At 40.4% G+C, this 14177-nt stretch overlaps 1 protein-coding gene across 3 annotated transcripts in view; it reads left to right on the top strand.

The window, feature by feature from the left end:
• Nucleotides 1–12588: 12588 nt before the first annotated feature.
• Nucleotides 12589–14177, top strand: part of EFCAB1 (EF-hand calcium binding domain 1) — an 11264-nt gene continuing 9675 nt past the window's right edge. For all 3 annotated transcript variants that reach the window (XM_017531761.2, XM_017531760.2, XM_017531759.2), the window contains exon 1: nt 12589–12781. In XM_017531761.2, coding sequence (XP_017387250.1) covers nt 12724–12781 — 58 coding nt within the window. In that variant the 5' untranslated portion in view covers nt 12589–12723. The remainder of the gene's footprint in view (nt 12782–14177) is intronic.

Below are 14177 nucleotides of genomic sequence, written 5' to 3'. Positions count from 1 at the left end.
GCCAACAGCAAGAGCGATAGAGCCATTCTTTGTCCGTCTCCAAGCACAAGCTCACTGTCAATAACAGGAGGTCAGGTCAGTGATGATCTAGCCAGAACTGCAAGACGCTGATCAAAAGAAATACACATTGATTAGAAAGATCATTTGATTTATGGGATTCCAAGCGAATCAAGGAAGAGGAAGCTTGCACTAACTGTGCACTGTGATTTAAAATATAAACTAATGATAGAATGGTTAGTAAGATAATTAAAAATAACTATCTAGAATATGGAGAAAAATCTTTACAATTTTTAAAAGATATTTAAAGCCATGAATACTCAATATTGTACTTTACAAATTTTTATTAACTTAATGAGAAATATATTTGTAAGTCTTGCTGATGGCATCTCACTAAATAATAAAGGGGACCAAGAAAATCCAAATAGCTTTGGGAAAGCATTTGTTCTTCCTGCCACTGCAAATTTATTGAAATAATACATGGAAATGAATGTGTCAGTGTCAATGAGGTTTAAATCATTCGTCTTAGTCTGTTTTGTGTTGCTATAATGGAATACCACAGAGAGATACACTGATAAGGAAAATAAATTTATTTGATTGACAGTTCTGGGGGCTGGAAAGTCCAAGGCATGGTGCCAGCCTCTGCTTGGTATCTGGTCGGGGGCTTCTTGCTACATCATCCCATGGCAGAAGGCAGGGTCAAGAGACCACAGGGGAGAGCAAGAGTTTTAACTGGCAGCCTCAAGCCCTTTTATAACTGGCATCGATTCATCTGAAAATGGAGCCCTCATGAACTACATGCCTTCCATTAAAGCAATGAAGATATATGACTATTTCTTACTTATGCAGTGTCCACTGGGGACCCCTGACTATGAAGCTATCCTGAATGGCTGCCCTCCAAGGGTTAATCAAAGGGGCCCGGGCTCCTACTGTCATGTGCCTGCACCATCAGCATCCTTTGTTTCTGGCAGCACAGAGTGGGGGAGCCAAGCAGAAGATCAAGAGACATTGTGTGGCCAGACCTAGATGCAACTTCTCTCACTTCTACTCATATTCCATTGGCCAGAACCCAGATGTTTTGTCTCATCTTGATGCAAAGGGGCTGAGAAGGGTAATCCTTCCATATAACTCAGTGGAAAATTAAAGGTGTGTTTCAAACTGTCCACATATGTTTCTAACATGTATAATCTTATAGTATGTGATCAATTCTGTTTCAGGAAGGAAATTTTGTGAGCATCTAAAGGACAGATATGCTAAAAAAAGTATATTCTAACACAAAAGGAAGTTGTAAATAAAAATATTTCACTGAAAAATTATGAAGTTTTAACCATAATGAAAACAAAAACGACTAGGTAATGCTATCAGGTGAATCTATTGCATAAGTCATGGGCCAAGTATTTTAGTAAGGAAATTAAATCCAAAGTGAACAAGCCAGTGATATAGTCAATTTTATAAAAACAAGAGCTTGAAAAAAGTTGTGAAACCTTGACAATTCATAACAAGATGAGGAGAGATTATGTGCCTTTGTTGTGCCACACACGTTTGCTGATCATAGTGTAGCATTGTTTCAAAAAGCTGTCAAAGTTAAGAGTACGTTATGTATCATTTCTTTTACTAAAAGAGAAGCATTTGAGCTTTGTTGGTACTTTCTCTAATATGTAGCTGTCACCTAATAGATACTTGTGCTGCTTCCAGCAATGGGGGGTAAGCAATAAGAAATTCAACACCCATTGATAAGAACTCCCAGGAAGATTGGAATACAACACGAATTTCTCAATCCTCTCTAGGACATTCATGAAAAATCCTCAGCTAATATATTTCATGGTAGAAGGAACAAAGCAAGGATATCTACTCTTACTGCCTATCTTCAACATTATGCTGAATGCTCTAACAAGTTCAATAAAGCCAGAAAAACAAAACATCAAGTTTTGAAAAGAATAAGAAAAATAGTCAACATATATGAACAACATGATTGCTTCTCTAAAAATCCTGAGAAAACATCAGCCACCGAAACTAATAAGTGAAGAATATTTAGCACGTTTGAAAAATACAAGGCCAACAAAAATCAATTGTGTTTCTATATACTAGCAACAAACAATCAGAAATAAATTTGTTGAAAAAAAGAATTACATATATGACAGCATTAAAAACATAACTGTTTAAGAATATGCTTTTTAGAACTATCAAATGTGGCTGAGAGATTAAAGAAGACTAAAATAAAAGGGATATCCTTTGGATATGCACAGGAATATTCAATACAATATGGCCTCAGTTCTCTCAGAATTAGTCAGTAGACTTGACGGTATCCCAGTCTTAACCCCGGCAGGCTTTTTACCAAGAAAAATCGCAAGTTGATTCCAAAATTGATTTTGAAATGAAAACATTTGATCACATTTCTCACTAGGCAATGATTTTTATCAGACAAAAAAAATAAGATTTTAAAATGTATATGCCTTATAGATTTTATAAATGTATATAGACATAGATTTTATAGATGTATATGCTTTATAATTCATAAATGCATTAATATAAAATACATGTATATGAATGTACATAAATATCTAAAAATATATGTTTGAAATATGTGCATTTTTTTTAAAAGGATATTACGAAACCATAAAAGTGTGGAGAGCTAAAACAGTTTTAAATGCTGGAAAGTATATCAAGGCTGCTTTTCATGAGGTTATTGTATGTTAAAGAATTATTGTTATTCTATCACAAGTTCCAAAATCCTCAGGCTTCAAGCACCTAATATACAATTCTCTTTAAGAAAAAAAAAATACAATGGGACTTTCTCTTCTGACCCAGATAAGAAACAGGGATCAGATTTATTCTCGTAACTTAACCAGAAAAGCAGGCAACATACATTAATCATGGTTTGGGCTTTGGTTAGAAGGCAGCAGAGGATCATGGGCCCAGGGAGAAGGTAAGCAAAGGGCTGGGAGCCCACAGTGATCACAGCTCACACCTTAGAGACAGTGCCCAGTGGACAGACTGAGCTTCTCACTGGGTTCAGATGGACATTTATGGAGGCTCAGATGGCTGGAAGTTGGGAACAGCATCACAGAGGAGTCACCTTGATTTTTGGCTGAGTACTGACCTGTGAAACATGACAGGAGATTACCCCTGACTGGGCAAACAAATATCCAAATCATCCCTAGAGGTCACACAAAGTTGGGAATCGTCCATGGCTTCACAAGGCTGACTGAAAGGACTTTAACTGGGGCATCAGGTGGAATGCTCAGAGCAGTCTCACCCTTGTAGTACGACTATATTCACTTTAGAAAATAACTGCTCTAGAGTCAAAAACCTCAAAGAATCCCACTGATTCCAAGTAATATAACTGGTGCTAGAACAAAATTCAGTCTCACTTAAAGCAACACGACAAAGCCAGCAACAAAATATATAAGATTCACTGTGTTCAATGTCTATTCCAATTTACCAGGAATAAAAATAAAAACACAACATATCAATTTTGTGGGATGCAAATTTAACTTTGTATTTAAACAGAAATGTACAACATTCAGTGCTTCTATATAGTAATAGTTAGGTTTCCATCAAGAAAACTAGAATACATAGAGAAGAATAGGGCTGGACACAGTGGCCCAGGCCTGTAATCCAAGTAGTTTGGGAAGCTGAGGCAGACAGATCACTTGAGGTCAGGAGTTTGAGACCAGCCTGTCTAACATGGTGAAACCCCAACTCTACTAAAAATAAAAAAAAATTAACAATTAGCTGGGTATGTTGGCGTGTGCCTCTAACCTACTTGGGAATCTGAGGAATAAGAATTGCTTGAACCTGGGAGGCGGAGGTTGCAGTAAGCAGAGATTGCACCACTGCACTCCAGCCTAGGTGACAGAGCATGACTCCATCTCAAAANAAAAAAAGAAAGGAAGAGAAGAATAAATCTTGATTAAGGAGAAGAAAGAAAACAAAAGATGACAACAGAAATTAATAAAACAGGAAATAGAAAGATGATAGAAGACATCAATAAAATCAAAAGCTAGTTCTTTGAAAATGTTAATGAAACTGATAAACTTTTATCCAGACTGACCATGAAAAAAGAAAGAAGATGCAGCTTCCCAAAATTAAAAATTAAAAGAAGACATCGCTATAGATCCTATGCTCATTGAAAGGACAATAAGGGAACATTATGAACAACTTTATGCCAACAAACTACATTTTACATGAAATGGACACATTTCTTAGAAGACTCAAACTACCAAAGCTCACTTAATAAAAAAAAAAATAGATAACTCGAATTATCCTATATCTGTTAAAATTTTAAATTTTAGTTAAAACCCTTCCCTAGAAGAAACTTCAGGACCAGATTACTGACCATTTAAGGAAGAAATTATACCAATGCTACACAAACTTTTACATTAAATCAAAAAAGAGGCAACATTTCCAAATTTATTTAAGGAAGTTACCATTTCCCTGATAACAAAACCAATTATACTACAAGGAAACAGAACTACAGACCAATATTCCTGAAGATGGGTGTGACAATCATTACTGAAAATGTAGCAAGTTGAATCCAAGAATACAAAAACAGGATAACACATCATTACCAAGAGTTTAGGAATGCAAGGTTGGTTTAACATTCAAAAATTAATCAGTGTAATATATCACATTAGCAGACTAAAAAAGAAAAACCTATGATACAAAACCTCAATAAACACAGAAAAAGCATTTGACAAAACTCATCATCCATTCATGATTTAAAATAACAACAAAATAATAATAGACTGACTCTTCTTCACCTTTTGCAGGGCATTGGGAAAAACCTACAGCTAGTATCAAACTTAATGGAAAATAGCAGATGCTTTCCTACTTTGAAGGTGGGAACAAGCAAGGATGACCGTTCTCACCCCAGCTGTTCAACATTGTACCACAGGGTCTAGCCAGGCTAATAAAAGAAGATAAGTTTTAAAAGGCATGCAGATTGGAAAGAAAGAAGTAAAACTGCCATACTATGACTATAAAAGACTTAACGTAATAGAAGATGTGCAGACTTGTACACTTTAAACCTGAAAACAATGCTAAGAGAAACTAATGAAGACTTAAATAAATGAAGAGATACTCCATGTCCATGGATAAGAAAAATCAGTGTTGTTAAGTTGCAAATTCTACCCAAATTACTATATAGGCATAATGCAATCCAAATAAAACTCTCAGTAGTATTTTTGTAGAAATGAACAAACTAATTCTAAAATGCATATAAAATGAAAGGATATTGACTAGACAATACAATTTTGAAAAAGAACTATCTTAAAGAGCTTGCACTATCTAATTTAAAGACTACCAGTAAAACTGCGAAAATCAACTCAGTACAATATTGGAATAAGGATAGAAACAGAATACAGAGTCCAAAAATAAATCCACACTTACTAAGTTATTTGACCAAAAAAATGCCAAAGTAATTCAATGGAAAATGGGTCATCTTATTTTCTGATTTTTCTGATATGAAGAATAATGAACATCAACACTTACCTCACACATATTCAAAAATTAACTGAATGCACCAGGAATCTAAATTTAAGAGATAAAACTACAAACCATGTAGAAAACACAGGAAAAAAAAATCTTTGTGGTTTTGAGTTAGGGAAAGATTTTTTAGACAGGACAAAAAAGCGTGAACCATATAATTAAAATTCTACAAATTGGACTTCATCAAAATTCAAAACTTTCACTTTTTTCTTTTCTTTTCCTTCTTTTTTTTTTTTTTTTGAGACAAGTCTCTTTCTCTGTCACCCAGGCTGGAGTGCAGTTGTACAATCTCAGTTCACTGCAACCTCCGCCTCCCAGATTCAAGTGATTTTCGTGTCTCAGCCTCCCAAGCAGCAGGGATTACAGGTGCCTACCATGATACCCAGCTAATTTTTGTATTTTTTATTAGAGACAGAGGGTTTCACCATGTTGGTCAGGTTGGTTTTGAACTTCTGACCTCAAGTGATCCACCCACCTCAGCCTCCCAAAGTCCTAGGATTATAAATATAAGCCACCGCGCCTGGCCAAAACTTTCACTTCTTAAATGCCACTAGTAAGAGTACAAAAGATGTCACAGACTAATATCTGATAAAGATATTTCATCCATAAGAAAACATACAACCCAATATTAAGAAGATAAACAGGCCAGGTGTGGTGGCTCACACCTGTAATCCCAGCACTTTGGGAGGCCGAGGTGGGCGGATCACCTCAGGTCAGGAGTTTGAGACCAGCTGGGCCAACATGGCAAAACCCTATCTCTACTAAAAATACAAAAATTATCCGGGCGTGGTGGTGGATGCCTGTAACTTCATCTGCTCAGGAAGCTGAGTCAGGAGAATCACTTGAACTTGGGAGGCGGAGGTTGCAGTGAGCCTACATCATGGCACTGCACTCCAGCTTGGGTGACAGGAGTGAGACTCCATCTCAAAAAAAAAAAAAAAGGATAATTTATTAATCATTTGGGAAATGCAAATTAAACCACAATGAAATGTCACTGCACACCCACCAGAATGACTAAAACTTAAAAGACTACAAGATGAAGTGATGCTGAGAAATAAAATAGACTATGACACATGCAGCAGTGTGAGTGAATCGCAAAAGCATTGTGCTAAGTGAAAGCAGCCAGACCAGATACAAAACCATAGGACGCTATTAATATGACACACAAAAAAAAGGACAACATGCACAGCAGTTGCCAGGCCCTGCTCCCCTAGAGATCCAAATCTTTTATCATAATGAACTATCATATCTTATCTCATCATAACATTTGAGTAAGTGAACAAATTGCATCGTTGCACACTTCAGAGTCTAGAAAGTATTGCCTGGATTAGCATGTCCCAAGAACTGAATTCCTCTGTGGAACCATACTGTGCAGAGCTTGGTCTTTCCAGCCTCATATATAGACCACAGTACCCATGTTCCAACACAAAGGGTCAGTGCCCACCAGGTGGGAAGCAGGCGTAATTCATAAGGTCCTAATGTGACACACCTGGCTCAGAGCAGGCACCCGAAACTACTGTGTAGATTAGATGGCTGAGTGGATGAAGCAGCTGCACCACATGACACTTGATCCTGGGATTTGGATCATATGAAAAATGTCTACCCTGAAACAGACCAAACATATATTTACAAACATAAAGACAACAAAGTTGACCAAATACTTCTTACAATTATGAATGCGAAATCACTTTTTTCTAATTTGCCAGTTTCTAGTACTAAAAAAACAAAAAATGCCCCTTTGAATCCCCCTAAATGTAACCCCATGTTAAAGATTACATCAGAGCAGGAAAAGGATTTTTTTTTAACATACTTGCATTTCTCAAGTGCTAGACAAAGTTTGCTCTAAGAGGCTTGGTGGGCAACATTAATTTTAATGAAAGGATATTTTTGTGTATATATACATATATACATATATATATATATATATATATATATACATACATACACACACACACACACACACACACACACATCACCAGAGTTTTTCTGTTTGTCATTCCCAGAGAGGTGGCAGCCCCCTATAGCAGTTAGAAAAGAGCAAGGTGCTTGCTCCAGGTACAGCCATTTGGTATTCCCCACCAACATAGGAGATGAGCAGAAAAAGCAAATCCGAAATTCCTTCCTATAGCACGACGTACATCTAGAGGTGCCGCAGTGCAGGGGGAAGCCACCCCTGAACTTCCTCGGAGGTATAGAGAAGGCTCATAAGACCATGGAAAGTTGATGACAGTCAGGAGGATTTTGACTTTCTTCTAGCTATGAGTGAGTAGGTTTGAGGAAATGGGTAGTTTTTTTCTGGCGAATATCTACAAGACAAGCAATATTTTCAGGGGAGTGTCAGGTTTAGGGAAGAAAGGTGGAGAGGTGGCTTTGTGCAAAGATGGACCCACTAAGGTAAGCATTTGCAGTTGGAAAGGAGTTTTGTTGAATATGAGTGAAAGGGATACAAAGGTGTAGACTAATAAGCAGAGTCTGCTAAAGGGGTAACATGACTCAGGGTAGGCAATCCTGGGAGCTTCCTTTTTATTTAGGAAGCAAGAACTATGGAGTTGGGGGAAGTAGTTTAAAAGACGGTAGCAAGTATTAGAAGTGGTACCAGTTATTTTCTGGTTGTCATCGGCTAAGAGGGCCAGGCATTGCCTGGTGGGGTCTGTGGGTAGGTCGGGTCCTGTTCTGTGGTGTGTGATGCTGATGAATATCCAGGTCAGGGATCAAATTTGCAAGATGCTCTGGGCTTAGTGGGAAAAAGTTGTGGACATCTTCTGTCTCTGAGGCAGCTTTGCAGATAGTACAGCTGCCACGACTCTGGCTACAGGGGTTCATGACCCAGTTCTCAGGGAATCAAGCCCAGCAAATTCGGCAGGATTTCTTGATTAGCTCTGCCAGGTCTCAAAGAGCCAGGTTCTTTACTGAAACCTTCAAACCTGCTGACATTATGGCTATCAAATAATTAACTGTCACAGGCCACATCTTAATTTACAACTTTGTAAATTACATGTAGGATGCAAGAATCCTATCCTTAGTAAACCTTAGGCATTTGTCTTGCTGGCTGGTCTTGATTACAGTGAAAAAAAAAAAAAAAAAGTCTAGAAATGTATCAACACCAGTGAATATCGAGGGTGAATTTTGGAGAAAGGTTGGTTTAAATGAAAGCTCTTCTACATTGCCTGGCTCCCTTTAAAGGCCCCATTGTGGTTACTGTACCAGGGGCTCAGCCCCAGGGTGCTACTACGGGGAAACCAGAGTTCATTCCTGCTGGAGTGATTCTCCCATCACTTTCCATCAGTACAGACCACACAATATGGACTGTGTGGTCAAATTTCAGAGGTACAGGCAGATGATAAATAAATAAATGCAGAGATACAGCAAGTGAAATAGACTTAAATATAGGAAGACACAGAGAGAGAGAGAGAGAGAGAGAGAGAGAGAGAGATCATGCAATTTAGTCTAGTGGAAGGTGAGGTTAGAAAAAACAAGTTGTTTCACACAGTAGCCAGTGCTAGAAAAATGGTACCGAAGAAGAAAATGGCTGGTTGGGGAAGGATTCACTTCACATCGGGAGCTGAAAGAGCGCTTTGAAGAGTTGCCCATGGGGAGTGGCTGGGGCAAAGAATATGCAGAAGTTGTGCATGAGACAGTGTTCTTGGGTCTGAATACTGACAGCGGCTTATCACCACAACCCTGCAGCAAAGGGGAGAGTGGCCAGCGGTGGAGATTTGGAGATTCCGCCACCCTAAAGCTGGTCACACAGGTAACTCTGACTTTTGTATCACTATCTCCACAAAATAAAATTAGTAAGATTGAAATTCTATTATGCAAGTAACTAACCTATTTTCCTTTTATTCAAGCAATTTTATAATAGATTTGTGATATACTTGGAGATCAATTCTACAATGTCATTTCCTCAGCAGCATCCAAAGTCCTTCATCATAAAAGGTCCACATTAAGGAAAACACTTTCATCAAGTCAAGGTCCAAGCTGTTTATCATGGCAACAATCCAGTGAATGCCGAGTCAAAGGGAAGATTGTTTTGCACACAAAACTAAAGGAAATACAACATTAATAGTTTAATGTACTTCTGTGTTTATAAAGCTATTCATTTTGAGGTTTCTTGGATTTTGGAAAGTTCTATGATCATTCCATGCACAGTAAAATTTATGTCCAATACAAGTTAAACACAATCCTTTATTATTCCATTATTGATTGATTTGATATGAAGTAGCCTCTTAGGCTTCATTGCCTTGCTCTGAGAAAGCCCTTGGGGGAAAGCAGTCCTGTGTCTACTCAGCATAAGCAACTAGAACTACAAATAGAAACTTCAACTTACTTTGAAATGTCATTCACTGACTCTAGCAGGCCTGCAACTTGTTTCTAAAGTCTAAAAATATTAACTTCCAAAACTTTGCAAGAATGTAATGAAGCTCTGAAGTTTACCCATATGTTGACAAAACATACCCTAAATAAACACGGTGCTTTCCCTAAAAAAGATGGCAAGACCTTACTGTAAGGTCAACTCTGTAAACCACTCTCTTAGATAAGTGAGATTCACAAAACAATGCACTTGCATAGACAGACAGACAGATATAGAGATTTTTTTGGCTAAAAGAACAGCATGGAAGAAAGAACTGGAGGAAAAAAGAAGTAGAAGACGAGGAGGGACTTACAAAGTTTGCTCAACAGGTTAAGGATTTTTGCCTGGCATATTTTAATTTCAACAATCTGTGATATTGCCCCTACATCTTTTTTTTTTTTTTTTTTTTTTCTTTAAGGGAATATGGCTGATGGGCTCTAGGCCTGAAACTCATGAAGAAATAACTTATTAGCTCACTCATAGTAAGCACCCAGTGTGTGCGATCTCCCCAAACTGTCAGAAACAACCACCAATGTACTCACCACCAGTGCAGGCCTGCTCCCCAACACAGGCCTACTACGTCAGATGGGGAGCCCAGGTTCTCTTAGTAATTACTGACAATGCTTCTTTCAGTCCCTTATCTCTTGAAGTGAGCAAGAAGCAGCAATCTCTAGGAATTAAATAATTGCTACAACTCTTGTGATCTAACAGAAATCATTAAGGTGTCACGGGTAAGTATTCAAATATTCAAATATGTAATTGAATATTCAAGTAATTCAAAATATATACAGCCTTCCCTTTTGTTTTCTACGGTCTCAGGAATTTCACAGCTTCTAGACAAGGGGATACGTAGAAACACTATTTAACCAGACTACCATTACAAACTCATAACCACCGTCAATTCGTATCAGTTAACTGTTGCCATAAAGTTTGTCAGGACATTTGCTTTACAGTTCCTGCTTTACCAAGCACCCTTTGCTGTGGTTTCAGTGTCCCAATCCTTCATTCCATAAACAAATGAAACAGTGAAGAAAAACCAGCGGCCTCGAAGTTGGAGCTATTCATTTGGGATTATTACTCATGGTTAGTAGAATTTTTCTGCCTTCAGTCTAAAAATGCCAGTACGTGTACAATAAAATAATTTGTATTCCAAAGGCATTTTCCCCCCTGAAGTTAAACAAGCAGGTACTCTGGGGAATGCTGTAGATTTGGTGCTCCTGGCTGAGCCACCCTTTTTATTGCCACCTTAGCTGAAGGAGGGTATCCCCTCTGTGGTTAGGAAAAGCAGAAAGTCCTCCCACACTGAAGATATAAGGACTAACCTTTGTCTGCAGGCACAGAACCCGTCTTTCAAATAAGTAAAGGACCAAGGTTACTGAGATATTTACCAGAAAAGCAAGATTGGGCTGTACCCCACACCCAAGGGGTAGTTGTCAGTTTGTTTTCACTGGAGGGAATGCCTATTTAACCAGTATCAAAGTTCCCGGTGGCTCTCCTCAGATTCCACAGACGACCTCCACTTTTTGAGAGTGAGATGAGGGAATGGGAAAAGAAAAAACCTACAGTCACACCCCACATAGCGCCATTTAGATCAACGTCAGACAGCATTAGGACAGTGGTCCCATAGGATATAACACTGAGCCCGGCGTGGTGGCTTACGCCTGTAATTCCAGGACTTTGGGAGGCCAAGGCGGGTGGATCTCCTGAGGTCAAGAGATCGAGACCATTCTGGCCAATGTAGTGAAACCCCACCTCTCCTAAAAATACAAAAATTAGCTGGGTGTGGTGGTACGTGCCTGTAGTCCCAGCTACTCGGGAGGCTGAGGTAGAAGAATCGCTTGAACCCGGGAGGCGGAGGTTGCGGTGAGCCAAGAATGCGCCATTGCACTCCAGCCTGGTGACAGAGCCAGACTCAGTCTCAAAACAAACAAACAAAAAAATGAATGAATGAATACATAAATAAATAAAAATATTTTGTATATAATACATATATAAAGCCCTCTGTTGTAGCTGCCTGCAGCACTCCACGGGGGACCTGCTGTGCAGGGGTGCAGCCCAGAAGCAGGGGGCTGTCCGGTACAGCCCGGCGTGCAGTAGTGCAGTAGGCGAGGCCGTGTAGGTTTTCGTCCGTGCACTGTGATGTGTGCACAGTGATGGCATCGCCTAGTGACCTCAGAACGCATCCCCCTCCCTAGGCAAGCAGTGACTATATTCCAGGTTCCCCTTGCTCTCAGAAACACTACTAAAAACTTGAAGACCTCAGGTGGCAGACTGCCCTCGGCTACCGCACCACGCGGGCAGCCTGAGCAGTGGCTCCGCCCGAAGAGCAAGCTCCTCGCCGTCCTGCACGAGGCTGACAGCCGTCCGGACAGCACCCTTGCTATGTCGTGACGCTGCTCCAGCCCCACAGGATGGCCAAGGTCTTAGGCCTCCCCTCGAGGGGTGACGCTCACCACCCCTCACACAGCGTGCACACCATATTTCAGATTTTAATGATTTACACTGCAAAGCAAAGAGGCTGTGAACTCAGCAGCCAGAGACAACTGAACATTTAAACCCCAAAGTCAGCAGCAGAATGCAGCCCACAAAGCGCCCGGCTGGGACCTGCCGGCGGCACCACACACCCGGGACCCAGAGCGCGCGGCCGCGGAGCCAATGGGCGAGGCCCGGCTGTTGCCATGGTCACGCGGCGGGCAGCCTGGGAGCCAATCGGCGGCGGGCAGAGCCGTTGCCATGGCTACACTGTCTGTTAGGGCCGCGCACGCGCTAGTTGACGGAGACCTCACCCTTTGCCCCAGCCCCAGGGCTCGCGGGGTTCCCTCGAGGGTCTCGGCAGCCGAGCGCCCCGAGATCCCCGCCGCGGCCCGGTTCCGTGGGCGCCAGACATGAACCGCAAGAAGCTGCAGAAGCTGACGGACACCTTAACTAAAAATTGCAAGCACTGTAAGTAAGACTCTAGTGCTGGACAAGACGAGGCTCCTGGGCCGGGCCGGGACCCCACCCGGTGCTAAGGGCCGCAGTTGTGCGCGCTTCCCGCAGCCTGGGCCTCTGTGGGCTACCGCCCCTTATGCAGAAGCAGGGAGGGAATCCCGGGGTGCTAGCTCCTTGGCTTTGGCTCCAACGCCCAGGAACTTAGGAACTCAGGCCTACGCTTCTAGTGCTACCTACACTCCCACACGTGCACTTACCTCTCCAAGCCTCTTCTTCTACATGATAGAAACTTGTGGTGTTAGCCTAAGGGAGGTGTAAAATAAATGCTAAAACCCACTGGTCTTAAGGAAAGTAGCACCACCGACGTAGATCGGGCACCCACCTTGCTTTCTAGCTCGCACATATACCCGCAGGTCCAGGTTCTGGAAGTTTGCCAAGAGACCCACAGGAGAAAACGGTGCTCAACCTCTGAACATCTTTAGGAGAGATGAGTCGTGTCATCGCATCTGTGCCTCAGAGCAAGGAGATTTGTTTGGAAATCAGACTTCAGCGCAACTAAACACGTGGTAAAGAATGGTTCCAAACATCAGACTCCCACTTTCCAGTGGCCCGTGGTGTTGAAAGATAAAGGAGGCTTTCAACCCATCCGTATTGCCTTATTGAAGGCGCCTGCTCTAATCTCGCATTTGAAAGGGTGGTCCTAGAATTTCATAGGAAATGTTGAGATTGTATTCAGATTGAAAAACAGAATTGCACTTGAGCAAGGGAAGCCGTGGATGTGGTTGAGATGAGGAAGATATTCCCTGTTGAGCAAACTTAGAAGTTGTGTGCGGATTGCAAAACTGCTAGCCACTTGAAGAACAATCCCCCAAACACCCGGTTGCTCAAAGAAGAAGCAATAAACCTGTTGTTGTAGTTTTAGAGATTATGAGATCTAGTGCATTCTAATCACCATTAGTATCTGATTAATAACTGGTAAGAAATGCTCTCTTAGTGGGATGGTGACATAAATGAACGTTATGGTGTGTATAAGCATCTTAAAATTTTTAGGAAAAATATCCTGTAATTTAAGGTATTATTATGACTTATACTCCGATGAGAGTTTTGTTCCATTTTTGTTTTTCTTAAAACACTTTCATTTCTGGGAGAAAAATAGGTATTTTTGAAACATCTAGTAAACATTTTTGATAAATATTCAAAAACAATGCAATTGCTGCTGTCACACAATACTGATTTTGTTCCTTTCCGTAAGTTTGAATTTATTTAGTCTCTGTTCAGTAAATTTGAATGCATTGCAAAGAATCATTCTGTGAACAGTCAAAAGGTGACTGTATATTTTAAAAGATGAGTAAAAATATAGCAGGAAAAAGTCTACTCTTTTGATTTTTTTCTTTTTTTTTTTTTTTTT

This window comes from Cebus imitator, unplaced genomic scaffold, assembly GCF_001604975.1.
Source record: "Cebus imitator isolate Cc_AM_T3 unplaced genomic scaffold, Cebus_imitator-1.0 Scaffold73, whole genome shotgun sequence".
Lineage (NCBI taxonomy): Eukaryota > Metazoa > Chordata > Mammalia > Primates > Cebidae > Cebus > Cebus imitator.
The sequence above is the reverse complement of the archived record's forward strand: the minus strand, read 5'-3'. Positions and strand labels throughout refer to the sequence as shown.